This window comes from Acipenser ruthenus, chromosome 50 (assembly GCF_902713425.1).
Source record: "Acipenser ruthenus chromosome 50, fAciRut3.2 maternal haplotype, whole genome shotgun sequence".
NCBI lineage: Eukaryota > Metazoa > Chordata > Actinopteri > Acipenseriformes > Acipenseridae > Acipenser > Acipenser ruthenus.
Window position 1 is genome coordinate 1,228,718 of NC_081238.1, and position 12,760 is coordinate 1,241,477.

General features: G+C 41.5%; 1 protein-coding gene across 2 annotated transcripts; it reads right to left on the bottom strand.

Moving 5' to 3' along the window:
* Positions 1 to 1,383: 1,383 nt before the first annotated feature.
* Positions 1,384 to 7,679, bottom strand: LOC117967608 (zinc finger protein 501-like). Of its 2 annotated transcripts, none has more exons than XM_034914829.2 (3): positions 7,541 to 7,679; positions 4,089 to 4,596; positions 1,384 to 3,609 (listed from the first exon to the last, which is right to left on the bottom strand). In XM_034914829.2, the coding sequence occupies exons 2-3, from the start codon at positions 4,567 to 4,569 to the stop codon at positions 2,765 to 2,767; spliced, it is 1,326 nt and encodes a 441-aa protein (XP_034770720.2). In that variant the 5' UTR covers positions 4,570 to 4,596; positions 7,541 to 7,679; the 3' UTR covers positions 1,384 to 2,764. The 2 variants fall into 2 exon arrangements, with proteins under 2 accessions (XP_034770720.2, XP_058871290.1); XM_059015307.1 differs by having other exon boundaries at positions 4,089 to 4,599.
* Positions 7,680 to 12,760: the final 5,081 nt, after the last annotated feature.

The window sequence follows — 12,760 nt, forward strand, 5'->3', positions numbered from 1 at the left end:
GCAGAGCAGCTGAAGATTCGGTGTAAACAGTGCAGCAAACTTGTTGTTAGTCAAAATTTGTAATTCTACAAAATTCTGTGGATGATGTCATGATTATTAGAATAGAATGTTCATTCCCAGAGGATCCAAAGTTCCCAGTTTGAAGATAAACTCTCGTTCCTTTTGTTTCCGAGCAACATTTGTTCCATAGCACTGATTGATCACACCGACTGTGATGTGTCTGTCTGTCTGTCAATCGTGTGTGTGTGTGTGTGTATGAATAAAAGAGAAAAGGATATTTCAGGTACTTAAAAAGGTAGAATAATTGATAACAAATCAATTATCAGGACGTTTTGGACTACAAGTCCTTCATCGGCTGAATACAAAAAAACAGTGCTTATATTCAGCCGATGAAGGACTTGTAGTCCGACACGTCCTGATAATTGATTTGTAATCAATTATTCTACCTTTTTAAGTTCCTGAAATATCCTTTTCTCTTATTGATCATTTTGGTACACAGCAGTTTTCATTTTTCTCAAACTTTTTATATATATATATATATATATATATATATATATATATATATATGTGTGTGTGTGTGTGTGTGTATTATGAATGTTATTATTTATTTCGTAGCAGACACCCTTATCCAGGGCGACTTACAATTGTTACAAGATATCACATTATTTTTACATACAATTACCCATTTATTCAGTTGGGTTTTTACTGGAGCAATCTAGGTAAAGTACCTTGCTGAAGGGTACAGCAGCAGTGTCCCCCACCTGGGATTGAACCCACGACCCTCCGGTCAAGAGCCCTGACCACTACTCCACACCGCTGCCCCTAGGCATTGACTTAAACCAGTATAAATATGAGCAGTGTAGACCTCTTGTTAGATTAAGATTGTTAAGAAATGTGCATTTGAATACATTCTTCCACTGCTTGCTGTTCTGTAAATTTAATAAAGTATTAAACTGACTAGCTGTTGTATTGAGTGTGTATCACTCTGCGTGAACCCGTTCCAGAAACTCACACTAGTGAGCCACTTGCCAAATGTTTAGTTTAGGATTAAACTTCTTCCATCAATTGTAATTGTTATATAAACACAATACCACTAGGGGGAAACCTTTACTGCCCGCTGTGTTCACCAATCATGTACAATCACAGAAGGGTAGGAGTCAGGCTGTGTTGCAAAGGAGATGCAATGACTCATGTTGGAGGGTCTCTGTGCTGCAGCCGTGATCTGTGCAAAATAAAGGATTACCTGGCGGTGTTTCATGCAGCTGTACCCTATTTTTCAGAAATTGTACCTGACAGCATTTACAAAGAATTAAAAACATAAAACGGACCGGGTTCACCGCACTCGGATTCGCCAGATCCTATCAGGTTTGGCCCTCGAGTCAAATTGTGTTTTTTTTAAAAACCAAAAACCAGTACTTATAATTAAGACTTTACAAAAGCATAAGTTAGTGCTGCATATTTATTTAAAATAAAAAAAATAATAAAAACACAGGCGAGTCATTTTATAAACATTGTTTTTATTGATCTGCTTGTTTTTCTTTCTATATACAGCCTCACAACTTACAGACAAGCTTCATCTGCGATCGTCCCTTACCTGCACACAGGGAGAAACATGGCGGGCTATTTTCAGATCAAGTGAAAACATGAATGAATGAACGACTGCACAAAGGGAACACATAACATGCTAAAAGGTTGAAGCGGAATCTGACAAGCAGGCAGATATGAAGAGGCTGGTGGACATTTCTTTCATTAACATGCGTTTGAACTTGTAAATAAAGTGGTACTTCCTGTTCAGACCAGCATGGCAGCGTCTCTGAGGGGCGTTTTTGTGTGTTTGTTACAAACACTTTGCAAACAAAGGATTTTTTAGTTGTATTGCCGTGTTTCCAAAAAAGATATCGCGCTGCTGCAATTTCTAATGAGTTTACTTCAAATATTAACCTGACAAAGTTATCATCAGCAGGGGAAAGCCGCAGCACGGCTGTGTCGAGTTTCACAGAAACGATGCTTTACAGACCAGGAGACGCCGTTGAGATCCGTCACCTGCAACAAAATTTGTTTCTGAATAATAACATGGCAGTTTCGCTTTAGCACAACACAAAGACAAAATAAAACGGATGAAACTCAAATTTAAAAACTCCAAAAGAAACAGGATGGATTGTAAAAAAAAATCAAAAATAAAATTTCTAACTTGCATTGCCCCCCCCAACTATACTTGGTTTATTGAGTGAAGTTTACAAAAGCAGGCTGAAATATAAAATGCATGGACAATGCACATGCAAACCTCGTGCAATATTCGGTCATAATACAGCATCGGGACACTAGAATATTTAATTCGTTTTTAGAAACGTGATGAATTTACAAGACTGATCATCCAGGCGATTTCAAAGCAAGGAAGGTGCAATCGGTTTAATCGCTCCGATCAATTTATTTATTTTCAGATTAATGACGTTTAAATGCTAAACCCTGAAAGTCGTTTCCCACACTGAGTTATCGATTTCTCCTGACTCGTACATCAGATAAATTGAGGAATAGTTTCATTTTTGTATATTACCGCTCCCATGACCTGAGACAGCCGGAGTTAAACTGACAGCAGAGAAGCGTCTTGTGACGTCACCGCCCACTTTCTGAAACAACCACAGTGCGACTCGTTGCGTGCATCCTTACCAGAGTGATACACACTCAAATAATAATTACACAGGGACTCATAATGCAAGGTTTAAGTATTTTCCTAATGAGTGAGAAGTCCCACTGAACATGGTCTTTAGAGTTTATCTCTTGTGTGAATTCGCTGGTGCATTTTAAGGTCTCCTGAATATCTGAAACTCTTCCCGCAGTCAGAGCAGCCATACGGTTTCTCTCCTGTGTGGATTCGCTGGTGTCTTTTAAGGTGTCCTGAGCGATTGTAACTCTTCCCACAGTCTGAGCAGCGATACGGTCTCTCTCCTGTGTGAATTCGCTGGTGCCTTTTAAGGTCTTCTGACTGCCCGAAACTCCTACCACAGTCAGAGCAGCAATACGGTTTCTCTCCTGTGTGAATTTGTCTGTGTGTTTGCAGGTCTCCTATCTGACTGAAATGCTTCCCACAGTTAAAGCAGTGATACGGTTTCTCTCCTGTGTGAATGCGCTTGTGCCTTTTAAGGTGTCCTGATCGAATGAAACTCTTCCCACAATCAGAACAGCAGTACGGTCTCTCTTCTGAGTGAATTTTCTGGTGCTTTTTAAGGTCTCCTGACTGACCGAAACTCTTCCCACAGTCAGAGCAGCGATACGGTTTCTCTCCTGTGTGAATTTGTCGGTGTGTTTTCAGGTCTCCTGCCTGACTGAAACGCTTCCCACAGTTAAAGCAGCCATACGGTTGCCCTCCTGTGTGAATTCGCTGATGCCTTTTAAGGTGTCCTAAGCGACTGAAACTATTCCCACAGTCAGAGCAGCGATACGGTTTCTCTCCTGTGTGAATTCGCTGGTGCCTTTTGAGGTCTTCTGACTGACCGAAACTCTTCCCACAGTCAGAGCAGCAATACGGCTTCTCTCCTGTGGGAATTCGCTCGTGTATTTCAAGGTTTCCTAACGGACTGAATCCTTTTCCACAGTCAGGATATCCTCCACCTGGAAAATATGAACAGGAAAGAAAGTAAGGAGAGACTGCTTGAAGGCTTATGGCGTGTGGCTAGGTGGAGGAGTGGATTCAAGCATGTATATTTCATCTGTGAGGGCTTGCACTGGGTTACACCAGCTTAAAAACACAAAGTTAAACTTAAAACCTGTAAAAGCAAAGCCAGTAAAGACTGATGCTGGTGAAACCGAGCCCTGGGATCAAAATCTGCCTTCAAAGTTCTCCTGTAATGCTTCAGGTCTATTTCCCCTAACACACAATGCAATTATGCAATTTCTCAATTATATATTTCTAGCAATATTAGACCTATATCTTAAGTTCACCAGTAGTGAGTCCTATCTTGAACTGGCTGGAATGGTACAAGAAAAACAAATACCTAGTAATCTAACTGCTATGCTCCCTGCCTCTCAAGCACACTGTGGATATCACGCAATCTAGAATGACAATGTCACAGCTACTGGGAGTCACTCACCTGCAGGACTGCATTGTGAATATGACTGCCAGTCTTCCTTTCCACCTCCTTGCGTGCTGTTGGGAGAGTCATCCTCTCCAGCGCCTTGCTCTCTCACGCAGATTCTCTCCAGCACCACGCTACACTCCCGCAGGCGTACAGGCTCCAGCTCAGGGATGTTTGGTTTGAAGTCCTCGGATTCTTCCTTCCCTGGTTCCATGTGGTCAAACTCTACTTCAGGGGGCTCCTGTTTAATACAGACAATTTCCAGCCCCTCTTCTTGTTTCACAGGAAGGGGTTCTTCTGTCTGGGGGATCTCCAATTCATCGTGCTCAGCTTTAATCTCAGAGACCTCTGGCTGGCTGCTGTCCCATTGCACCTCACAGAGCTCCTGTTTAATGGGGAGGGAAGCCAGTCCAGGAGACTCCACTCTAATGGGGACAGGTTCAAGTTCAGGGAACTCCTCTTTAATCTGGACAGACTCCATCTTCACACTGTCCATGGCAGCACACGGGATTCTGTTTAGTAGCTGCTGGGGAAAAAAAAGGATTTATTAATTTAAAGAGCTATTAAGGCCATTCAAGGGACTGACAAAATAGCAGGGGTGGCTTTACTATAGAAGGGTCAGAATTTATTGTAATGCAATCCCATGGTGTTATAAACTTAACTGCTGAAAAAGTTTACACAATGTATTTAACTATTCAATATATTATTCATTTTTCATGCATTTATGCAAACTGTTCAATACATTTGTTTCAGTTACTTTTTTTATATATACCAGTATTATATATACAGTTAACTCTCATTAATATGAATTTCAAAAGGACTAGGATAAGAAATGTGTCTCATCAGTAATTCTTATAATCAGGAGTCTAAGCCAAATGCATCCTGTCAGTCTGAATTGAAGTTACAGTAACACTGAAATCAAATTTCAACTGCAGTACAATCAAAACTATTCTACATTGACATTGCTGTTGGAAATACGATTGGAAGTGAACTTTTTAAAAGTATGCATTGCAGAAACATGTTCATGTACTGTACTTTGAACCCGCTGAAGCCTCCCTGAACTGCATTTGAAATCTGCATGTGCAGCTGCTGTGCCAGTTCCTCAGGGCTGTGTCCTACAGTGGTGCCAGATACAGACACACTGTACAAACCACAAATGTAATCTCTCCCACAAATGTAATAACCAGCTGTTCACATATATAATGTCTCCATGATAATGCCCGTGAATCACTTGTTTTTGTAATAAATAAGAACTGAAAGTTGAAAGAGATTATTACATTGGTGGGCAGGTGGTTAATGTATTTGTGGTTGATATTGTATTGATGGGCAGGTGGTTAATGTATTTGTGGGAGATATTGTATTTATGGGCAGGTGGTTAATGTATTTGTGGGAGATATTGTATTTATGGGCAGGTGGTTCATGTATTTGTGGGAGATATTGTATTGATGGGCAGGTGGTTCATGTATTTGTGGGAGATATTGTATTGATGGGCAGGTGGTTAATGTATTTGTGGGAGATATTGTATTGGTGGGCAGGTGGTTAATGTATTTGTGGGAGATATTGTATTGATGGGCAGGTGGTTAATGTATTTGTGGTAGATATTGTATTGATGGGCAGGTGGTTAATGTATTTGTGGTTGATATTGTATTGGTGGGCAGGTGGTTAATGTATTTGTGGGAGATATTGTATTGATGGGCAGGTGGTTAATGTATTTGTGGGAGATATTGTATTGGTGGGCAGGTGGTTAATGTATTTGTGGGAGATATTGTATTGATGGGCAGGTGGTTAATGTATTTGTGGTAGATATTGTATTGATGGGCAGGTGGTTAATGTATTTGTGGGAGATATTGTATTGATGGGCAGGTGGTTAATGTATTTGTGGGAGATATTGTATTGATGGGCAGGTGGTTAATGTATTTGTGGGAGATATTGTATTGATGGGCAGGTGGTTAATGTATTTGTGGGAGATATTGTATTGATGGGCAGGTGGTTAATGTATTTGTGGTAGATATTGTATTGATGGGCAGGTGGTTAATGTATTTGTGGGCGATATTGTATTGATGGGCAGGTGGTTAATGTATTTGTTGGAGATATTGTATTGATGGGCAGGTGGATAATGTATTTGTGGGAGATATTAAGTCTGATTCTGTATTATTTTATATAACGTTGTACCAGTCTCACAACCAGCAGTGTGGAGTAGTGGTTAGGGCTCTGGACTCTTGACCGGAGGGTCGTGGGTTCAATCCCAGGTGGGGGGGACACTGCTGCTGTACCCTTGAGCAAGGTACTTTACCTAGATTGCTCTAGTAAAAACCCAACTGTATAAATGGGTAATTGTATGTAAAAGTAATATGATATCTTGTAACAATTGCAAGTCGCCCTGGATAAGGGCGTCTGCTAAGAAATTAATAATAAAATAAATAAATCTTTAAACACGTTTTCTTGTTTGTTTTTTTTTCCTGAAGGGCCTCTGCGATACGGTCTCAAATATCTGCATTTCCTCTGCGGCAGCCCAATCATAAGTTAGCTGGGTGGGACATAAACTGCGTCTGTTTCTGTTGCAGGTACTGACAGTAAGTTTGACCATTAGGAGAGTCAAATATCTGCCAAAGTTTTACGCAGCTGTCCAATCATAAGCAAGCACAGACCGTTCACGGTATGTGTGTTGACAGATTTGCCAAATTGAAACAAAGCGAGACGCTATCTAGCCTCTTATTTTAGTTTATTCATGGTTATCTGTGTAAACATGCTATTTATAAATATGTTATAGTCCGCATGCCCGCAAACAGCCAAGTAAGATCAATTTATGCCCGTGGCCAAATTACTTTGAGGACCACTGAGTTGCATTTACATGGACCAAAATGGCAGCTAAATTTGCATCCATTCTAAAAGCCACTTACGGCTCTTCTCGAAATATATATTCTTTTCTTTATTAGTATATGTAAATGCTTCCAAACTTAATAATTTAGAAATAAGAGGGAATAATTAGTATATGCAATTATTAATGCTACTCGCTCAACTATATTTTGTCTTGTTATACTCAAGTACCCCAGTTAATTTCTAAAATATTAAATATATTGAAAACAACGTTACCTCATTTTCGATTCCCCTTTCATTTAATTATTTATGGTTGGTTTATTTGTGTATTTTCCTCGTTCTCTTTTCGTTGCATGTTGGCACAGTGCTATACTTTACACTCTGAAATCTGCAAACCACTTTATTATCGATTTGTTTGTTTATCTGTTCAAGATTAGAAAATAAAAGCAGCGAGTGAATTTACAGGCACATACTTCCATAATGTATTTACAATAATAAACAGAGTAGTTATTGCTATTGAGAGCATTTCCCTACATTACGTCTGCTAAGAAATAAATAATAATAATAATAATTACGATTGTCCGTGTATTTTTAAAATACACTGAAAAGGCTCTGTTAAAAACCAAAGATTAAAATCAAATTCAACTTACCTAGGTATGCTGGTATTTATAATGTATACCAATCTGAAGACACTGTAGCGATGTTAAGAAGGAAAACACAAGGCAAGTTCTCAAGGGTTAAATTATTTTTAATTTCTCTGACAGGTCGCATTACAATCGTGTCCACAGCTGCTGTTTCTTTTCAATTCGACCCTGGTGGCCACGCCCACTCCCTTTTATGGAGCGGAGGGAGGCTTTGCCCGCTCCAGCCAATCCGGAGCTGACACCTCACCTGGCTGGAAAATCCCAGGCTGACAGCAGTGGGGAAATCCCCCCAGAACGTTCTAAAAGGAAGGGGGCGGGGCCCCAGCCTGACCGCGGGGAACCTCGCTCGGTGGAAAAGTAAGGCTGGTAAAGGATAGGATAGGATAGGATTTTATAAAGTACATTGGAATAACGAAATTGAATCACACAATAAATACAATGCTATCTGGCCCTAAAAAAAGAATTTACCCTGGCAGAATATCTGATCAGGGTCAAAAACACAAAACACAGACAGATCCTGACCAAGTCCAGACTCAGTGACCACAGCCTGGCCATCGAAACTGGCCGGCACAAAAAAACAGGATTGCCAAAGAAAAAAGGCTGTGCTGTCACTGTGATCTGGGAGAGGTAGAGACAGAAATGCACTTCCTGTTACACTGTCCCCATAAGCAAATCAGGGACACGTACTTCCCCAAACTGGCCAGTCAGGCCACAACATTCCAGCTGCACTCTGACTTAGAAAAACTGCCAGTTCTGTTAGGAGAGGAGCAGCAGACACAGAGCTAGCTGCCCAGTATGTAGCTGCCTGCCACAGCCAGAGAGACAGAGAGACAGCGAGACAGACCCTGGTGTAGACACCCTGGAGCACTGGGACCAGGCACTCATGCGCACACATGTCCACTGTAAATACAGAGAGGGAGGGAGAGAGAGAGGGAAATGGAAGGGTTGCTGTTGTTGTTGTATTGTCTGGGTTGTTTTGTGATAATGTTCATTGCTGAATTGCTTTGGCAAAACTCAATTCAATTTTGTCATGCCAATAAAGCATTTTTTGAATTTTGAATTTGAATTTGATAGGAAAATGATGTCACAAGTGGGCGGAGTTATAAGCAGTGGAGCCGCTCGCCCTGGCAAAATGTTTCTTGAAATAATCAAGCATTAATTCCCATAAATAACAGTCAGTCACTTTATATTTACGATACTTTGTGTTGTTATTTAAAAAATACCGGTATGACCTGGCGCTGCAACACAGCATCGCCGCAATGTATTCAGTACTGAGTGGGCTCCAAAAATGGAGCCTGTAATTGAGTACCGAACTGCATCCCGGGATTGACTGTCCTATCCTTCTTTATATAGTCCTCGGTTGGTGACCATGGGTAATGAAAAGATAGGACAGAGTAGGCGGGGCTTAGGTGGGAGCCCACTCTGCTAAGTCCATTGCGGAAAGAAACACGTTGAATGGGCCGACTTGTAAATATGCGTTTAAAAAAAAAACCCTAAAAGTTTGAAAACACTTTATTTGTTCTGCACTTTCATTATGTGGAGTATTTTTTTTTCTTCTTTAGTGTTAGAAATCGTAAGGTGAAGTATAATGGGGGTCAATGGCAGGTCCTCACAAGTATAGAAATACACGTGTGTGTGTGTGTGTGAGTGTGTGTGTGTGTGTGTGTGTGTGTGTCTGTGTGCGTGTGTGTGTGTGTGTGTGTGTGTGTCTGTGTCTGTGTGCGTGTGTGTATGTGTGTGTGTCAGTGCGTGTGTGTGTGTGTGTCAGTGCGTATGTGTATGTGTGTGTCTGTGTGTGTCTGTGTCTCTGTGTGAGTGTGTGTGTATTTGTGTGTCTGTGTGTGTGTGTGTCTCTGTGTGAGTGTGTGTGTGTATGTGTGTGTGTCTGTGTCTCTGTGTGAGTGTGTGTGTGTCTGTGTGTGTCTGTGTCTCTGTGTGAGTGTGTGTGTGTGTGTATGTGTGTGTCTGTGTGTGTCTCTGTGTGAGTGTGTGTGTGTGTGTGTGTGTGTGTCAGTGCGTGTGTGTATGTGTGTGTCTGTGTGTGTGTGTGTGTATGTGTGTGTGTGTGTCTCTGTGTGAGTGTGTGTGTGTATGTGTGTGTCTGTGTCTCTGTGTGAGTGTGTGTGTGTGTGTGTGTGTGTCTCTGTGTGTGTGTGTGTGTGTCTGTGTGTGTGTGTGTGTGTGTGTGTGTGTGTGTGTGTGGAGAAAGAGTCTGAATAAAGCTTTGGAAGAAGGAACACGCGTGTCGGTCTCTTCTCCTGTTTTCTGGTTGCCCCGTGAAACGCTACAATATTAACACACTGCCCGACGCGAATGAAAAATCGCGTCCCTGTTGATCGTATCGGGCGGCGTGTCCAGGCCTTTAGACAGAGTCTGCAAGAATATCACTTGTCAACAGCAAATTTGTATTCTGACCTTTATTAGCGATGAAGAATGGGATGAACAGTTTGTAACAAAGCCTGCAAACACACCAGCTAATTCACACAGGAGAGAAACCGTATTGCTGCTCTGACTGTGGGAAGAGTTTCAGTACAATCAACAGCCTTGTAAAACACCAGCGAATTCACACAAGAGATAAACTCTAAAGACAATGTTCAGTGGGACTTCTCTCATTAGGAAAAAAACGTTAACCTTGCGTTATAAGTTCCAGTGAAATTGTTCTCTTTATATATATATATCCCAGGTGGGGGACACTGCTGCTGTACCCTTGAGCAAGGTACTTTACCTAGATTGCTCCAGTAAAAACCCAACTGTATAAATGGGGAATTGTATGTCAAAATAATGTGATATCTTGAAAGAATTGTAAGTCGCCCTGGATAAGGGCATCTGCTAATAAATATGTAATAAACTGACCAGCTGTTGTATTGAGTGTATCACTTTGCAAAGACAATTCACCGTTAGCACACACGATTTTTAGACTTTTTTTTTTCATGCTGATAATTTACATATTTCATGTTGGGGAAATAAACAATAGAGAGAGCTTTAAGGTTTGTCGTCTGAGCTTTTTCTGAATCCTTCGTTAGACCGCGCAGTTGTATTGTTCATAATAAAACATTGATTTGAGTTTGTTTCAAGGACTCGGACAGTGAAGACCCGACTTCAAGTCTGCGAGACAGCAAGTCTTAATTATGAGACAGTAGGTCAACGTTTTATTTTACATTTCTGTTCGGTATTATGGACGATTAGTGTGTGGTTTTAACATATAGATTTTCTGGCAACTATCTTTTTAAGGGACCAGCAAAAACATTCCTGTTATGAGGAAAATTCCTCCTAATCTCAATCAGACAATTCATCTTGAACTAGGGGACTACAATATGCATAAAGGGTTTGGTTAACTTGATTACATTTAGCTTGGCTTCCCTGAGTCATACAGCTAAGAATTTGGAAGACCAAATGAATATTTAACTTAACTGAGCCCTGATGGCTGCTTTCAATAACGCCCCCCTCCACTGAGCCAGAATGGATTGAGGATCACGACAGAGACTTCTTCCACGGACACCACAGCGATCTCAATCCGACTGTGTGAAGGATTCGTCATCCCGATCCTCTGCCGGCCTCTCTGCACTCAATATTAACGAGGGAATGGATCTTCCAGCGTCTTGTGGAGTCTGGGTCACGTCAGGGCTGTGATCGGGGGCCAACGGTGACCCGATATTAGGGGCAGATCCTAATAAAGTGGCCAAGGCAGTGTGTGGAATTATAAAGTCAGCGCCATCTAATGGTTTTAAATACAGTGCAACTGTATTATTATTATTATTATTATTATTATTATTATTATTATTATTATTATTATTATTATTATTATTTATTTCTTAGCAGGCGCCCTTATCCAGGCGACTTACAATTGTTACAAGATATCACATTATTTTTACATATAATTACCCATTTATACAGTTGGGTTTTTACTGGAGCAATCTAGGTAAAGTACCTTGCTCAAGGGTACAGCAGCAGTGTCCCCCACCTGGGATTGAACCCACGACCCTCCGGTCAAGAGTCCAGAGCCCTAACCACTACTCCACACTGCTGCCCTATGTATGTCGTTCAGGTAAAATGTATCTTAAATGAATCAGAGATTTGTTTAGGCTGGGGTGTTTGAAATTAAACCCAGAAAGCAGGCAGACAGACAGACTTTTTCACAGAGTGGTGATTCACTGAGATCTTTTCAGATGAAGTCTAGGCAAGCAGCTAGAACTGATGAGCAGCTCCTGAACTCACAGTCAAAGCACCCTCTCTGCTACACCAAAAGTATGTCTATATCTTTTTCTACAGATACATGCAACCAATTCTGTTAAAAAAAATGGATAATGTAATCTTTACACTAGGGTGTGTGAACTATGCATCAGCTGCAACAACATCTCACTTGAAAGACTTGAACAGAGTCACACGCAGGAAGTCAGTGGTTGAGCCAGGATGTGAACCGGGGACCGCCTGGTTGGAAGCCTATTCCTTTAACCACTGGACCGCACAGCCTGTGTGCATCAAATGCAGGAATTACTTTATGAGCTACACTTTAAAGAGCTTTTAAACAAAAAATAAGACATTTATATTCCTCTTCAGGTGGGAGGGAGCATGAGGTGTAATGATTGTGCTGTCTGTTTTCTTTAGTGGTATATAAACCCATTACTCACACCTCCCTGATCTTATAATCCTATACATTACCTCCTAGCAGGGCTTCCATCTCTCTCTCTCCTGCTTAATACCTGCATTATTGTGAGGAGTTAGTGGGCTAATTCACTAGCCTGCCTTTTACCTTCCTCTGCAGGCCTGGGTTTCAGTCTGGGGGGCTTGATGGCACAGACAGACAGACAGACAGACCCCGGGCTAATTCCCTAGCCTGTTATTCCTGCCTTTCACCTCTAGAGGGCAGGGTTTCAGTTTGCTCAGGTCACAGTTGAGTTTGGTCAGTGGTCTTAGCCCCCATACAGACAGACAGTGGACGTCAGTGTAATCCACATCACAACACAAACACCAGCACACAGTTCAGCACAATTGTCAGTCTCTGTTTGAGAGAGTCCCGGGACTGAATGACAGGCAGGAAGGCAGGCAGGGGGTGTTCAGGTCTCTCTCTCTCTCTCTCTCTCTCTCTCTCTCTCTCTCTCTCGCTCTCTTCCACTTCCTCTCTCTCATCTTTTCTATGTGCCGCCCTTTCAAAGTGACTGACAAGTGTCCCTCACTCCCTCCTCTTGTATTTAAGAACTGCTCCCTCCTTTTCAACATTTTCTTCGC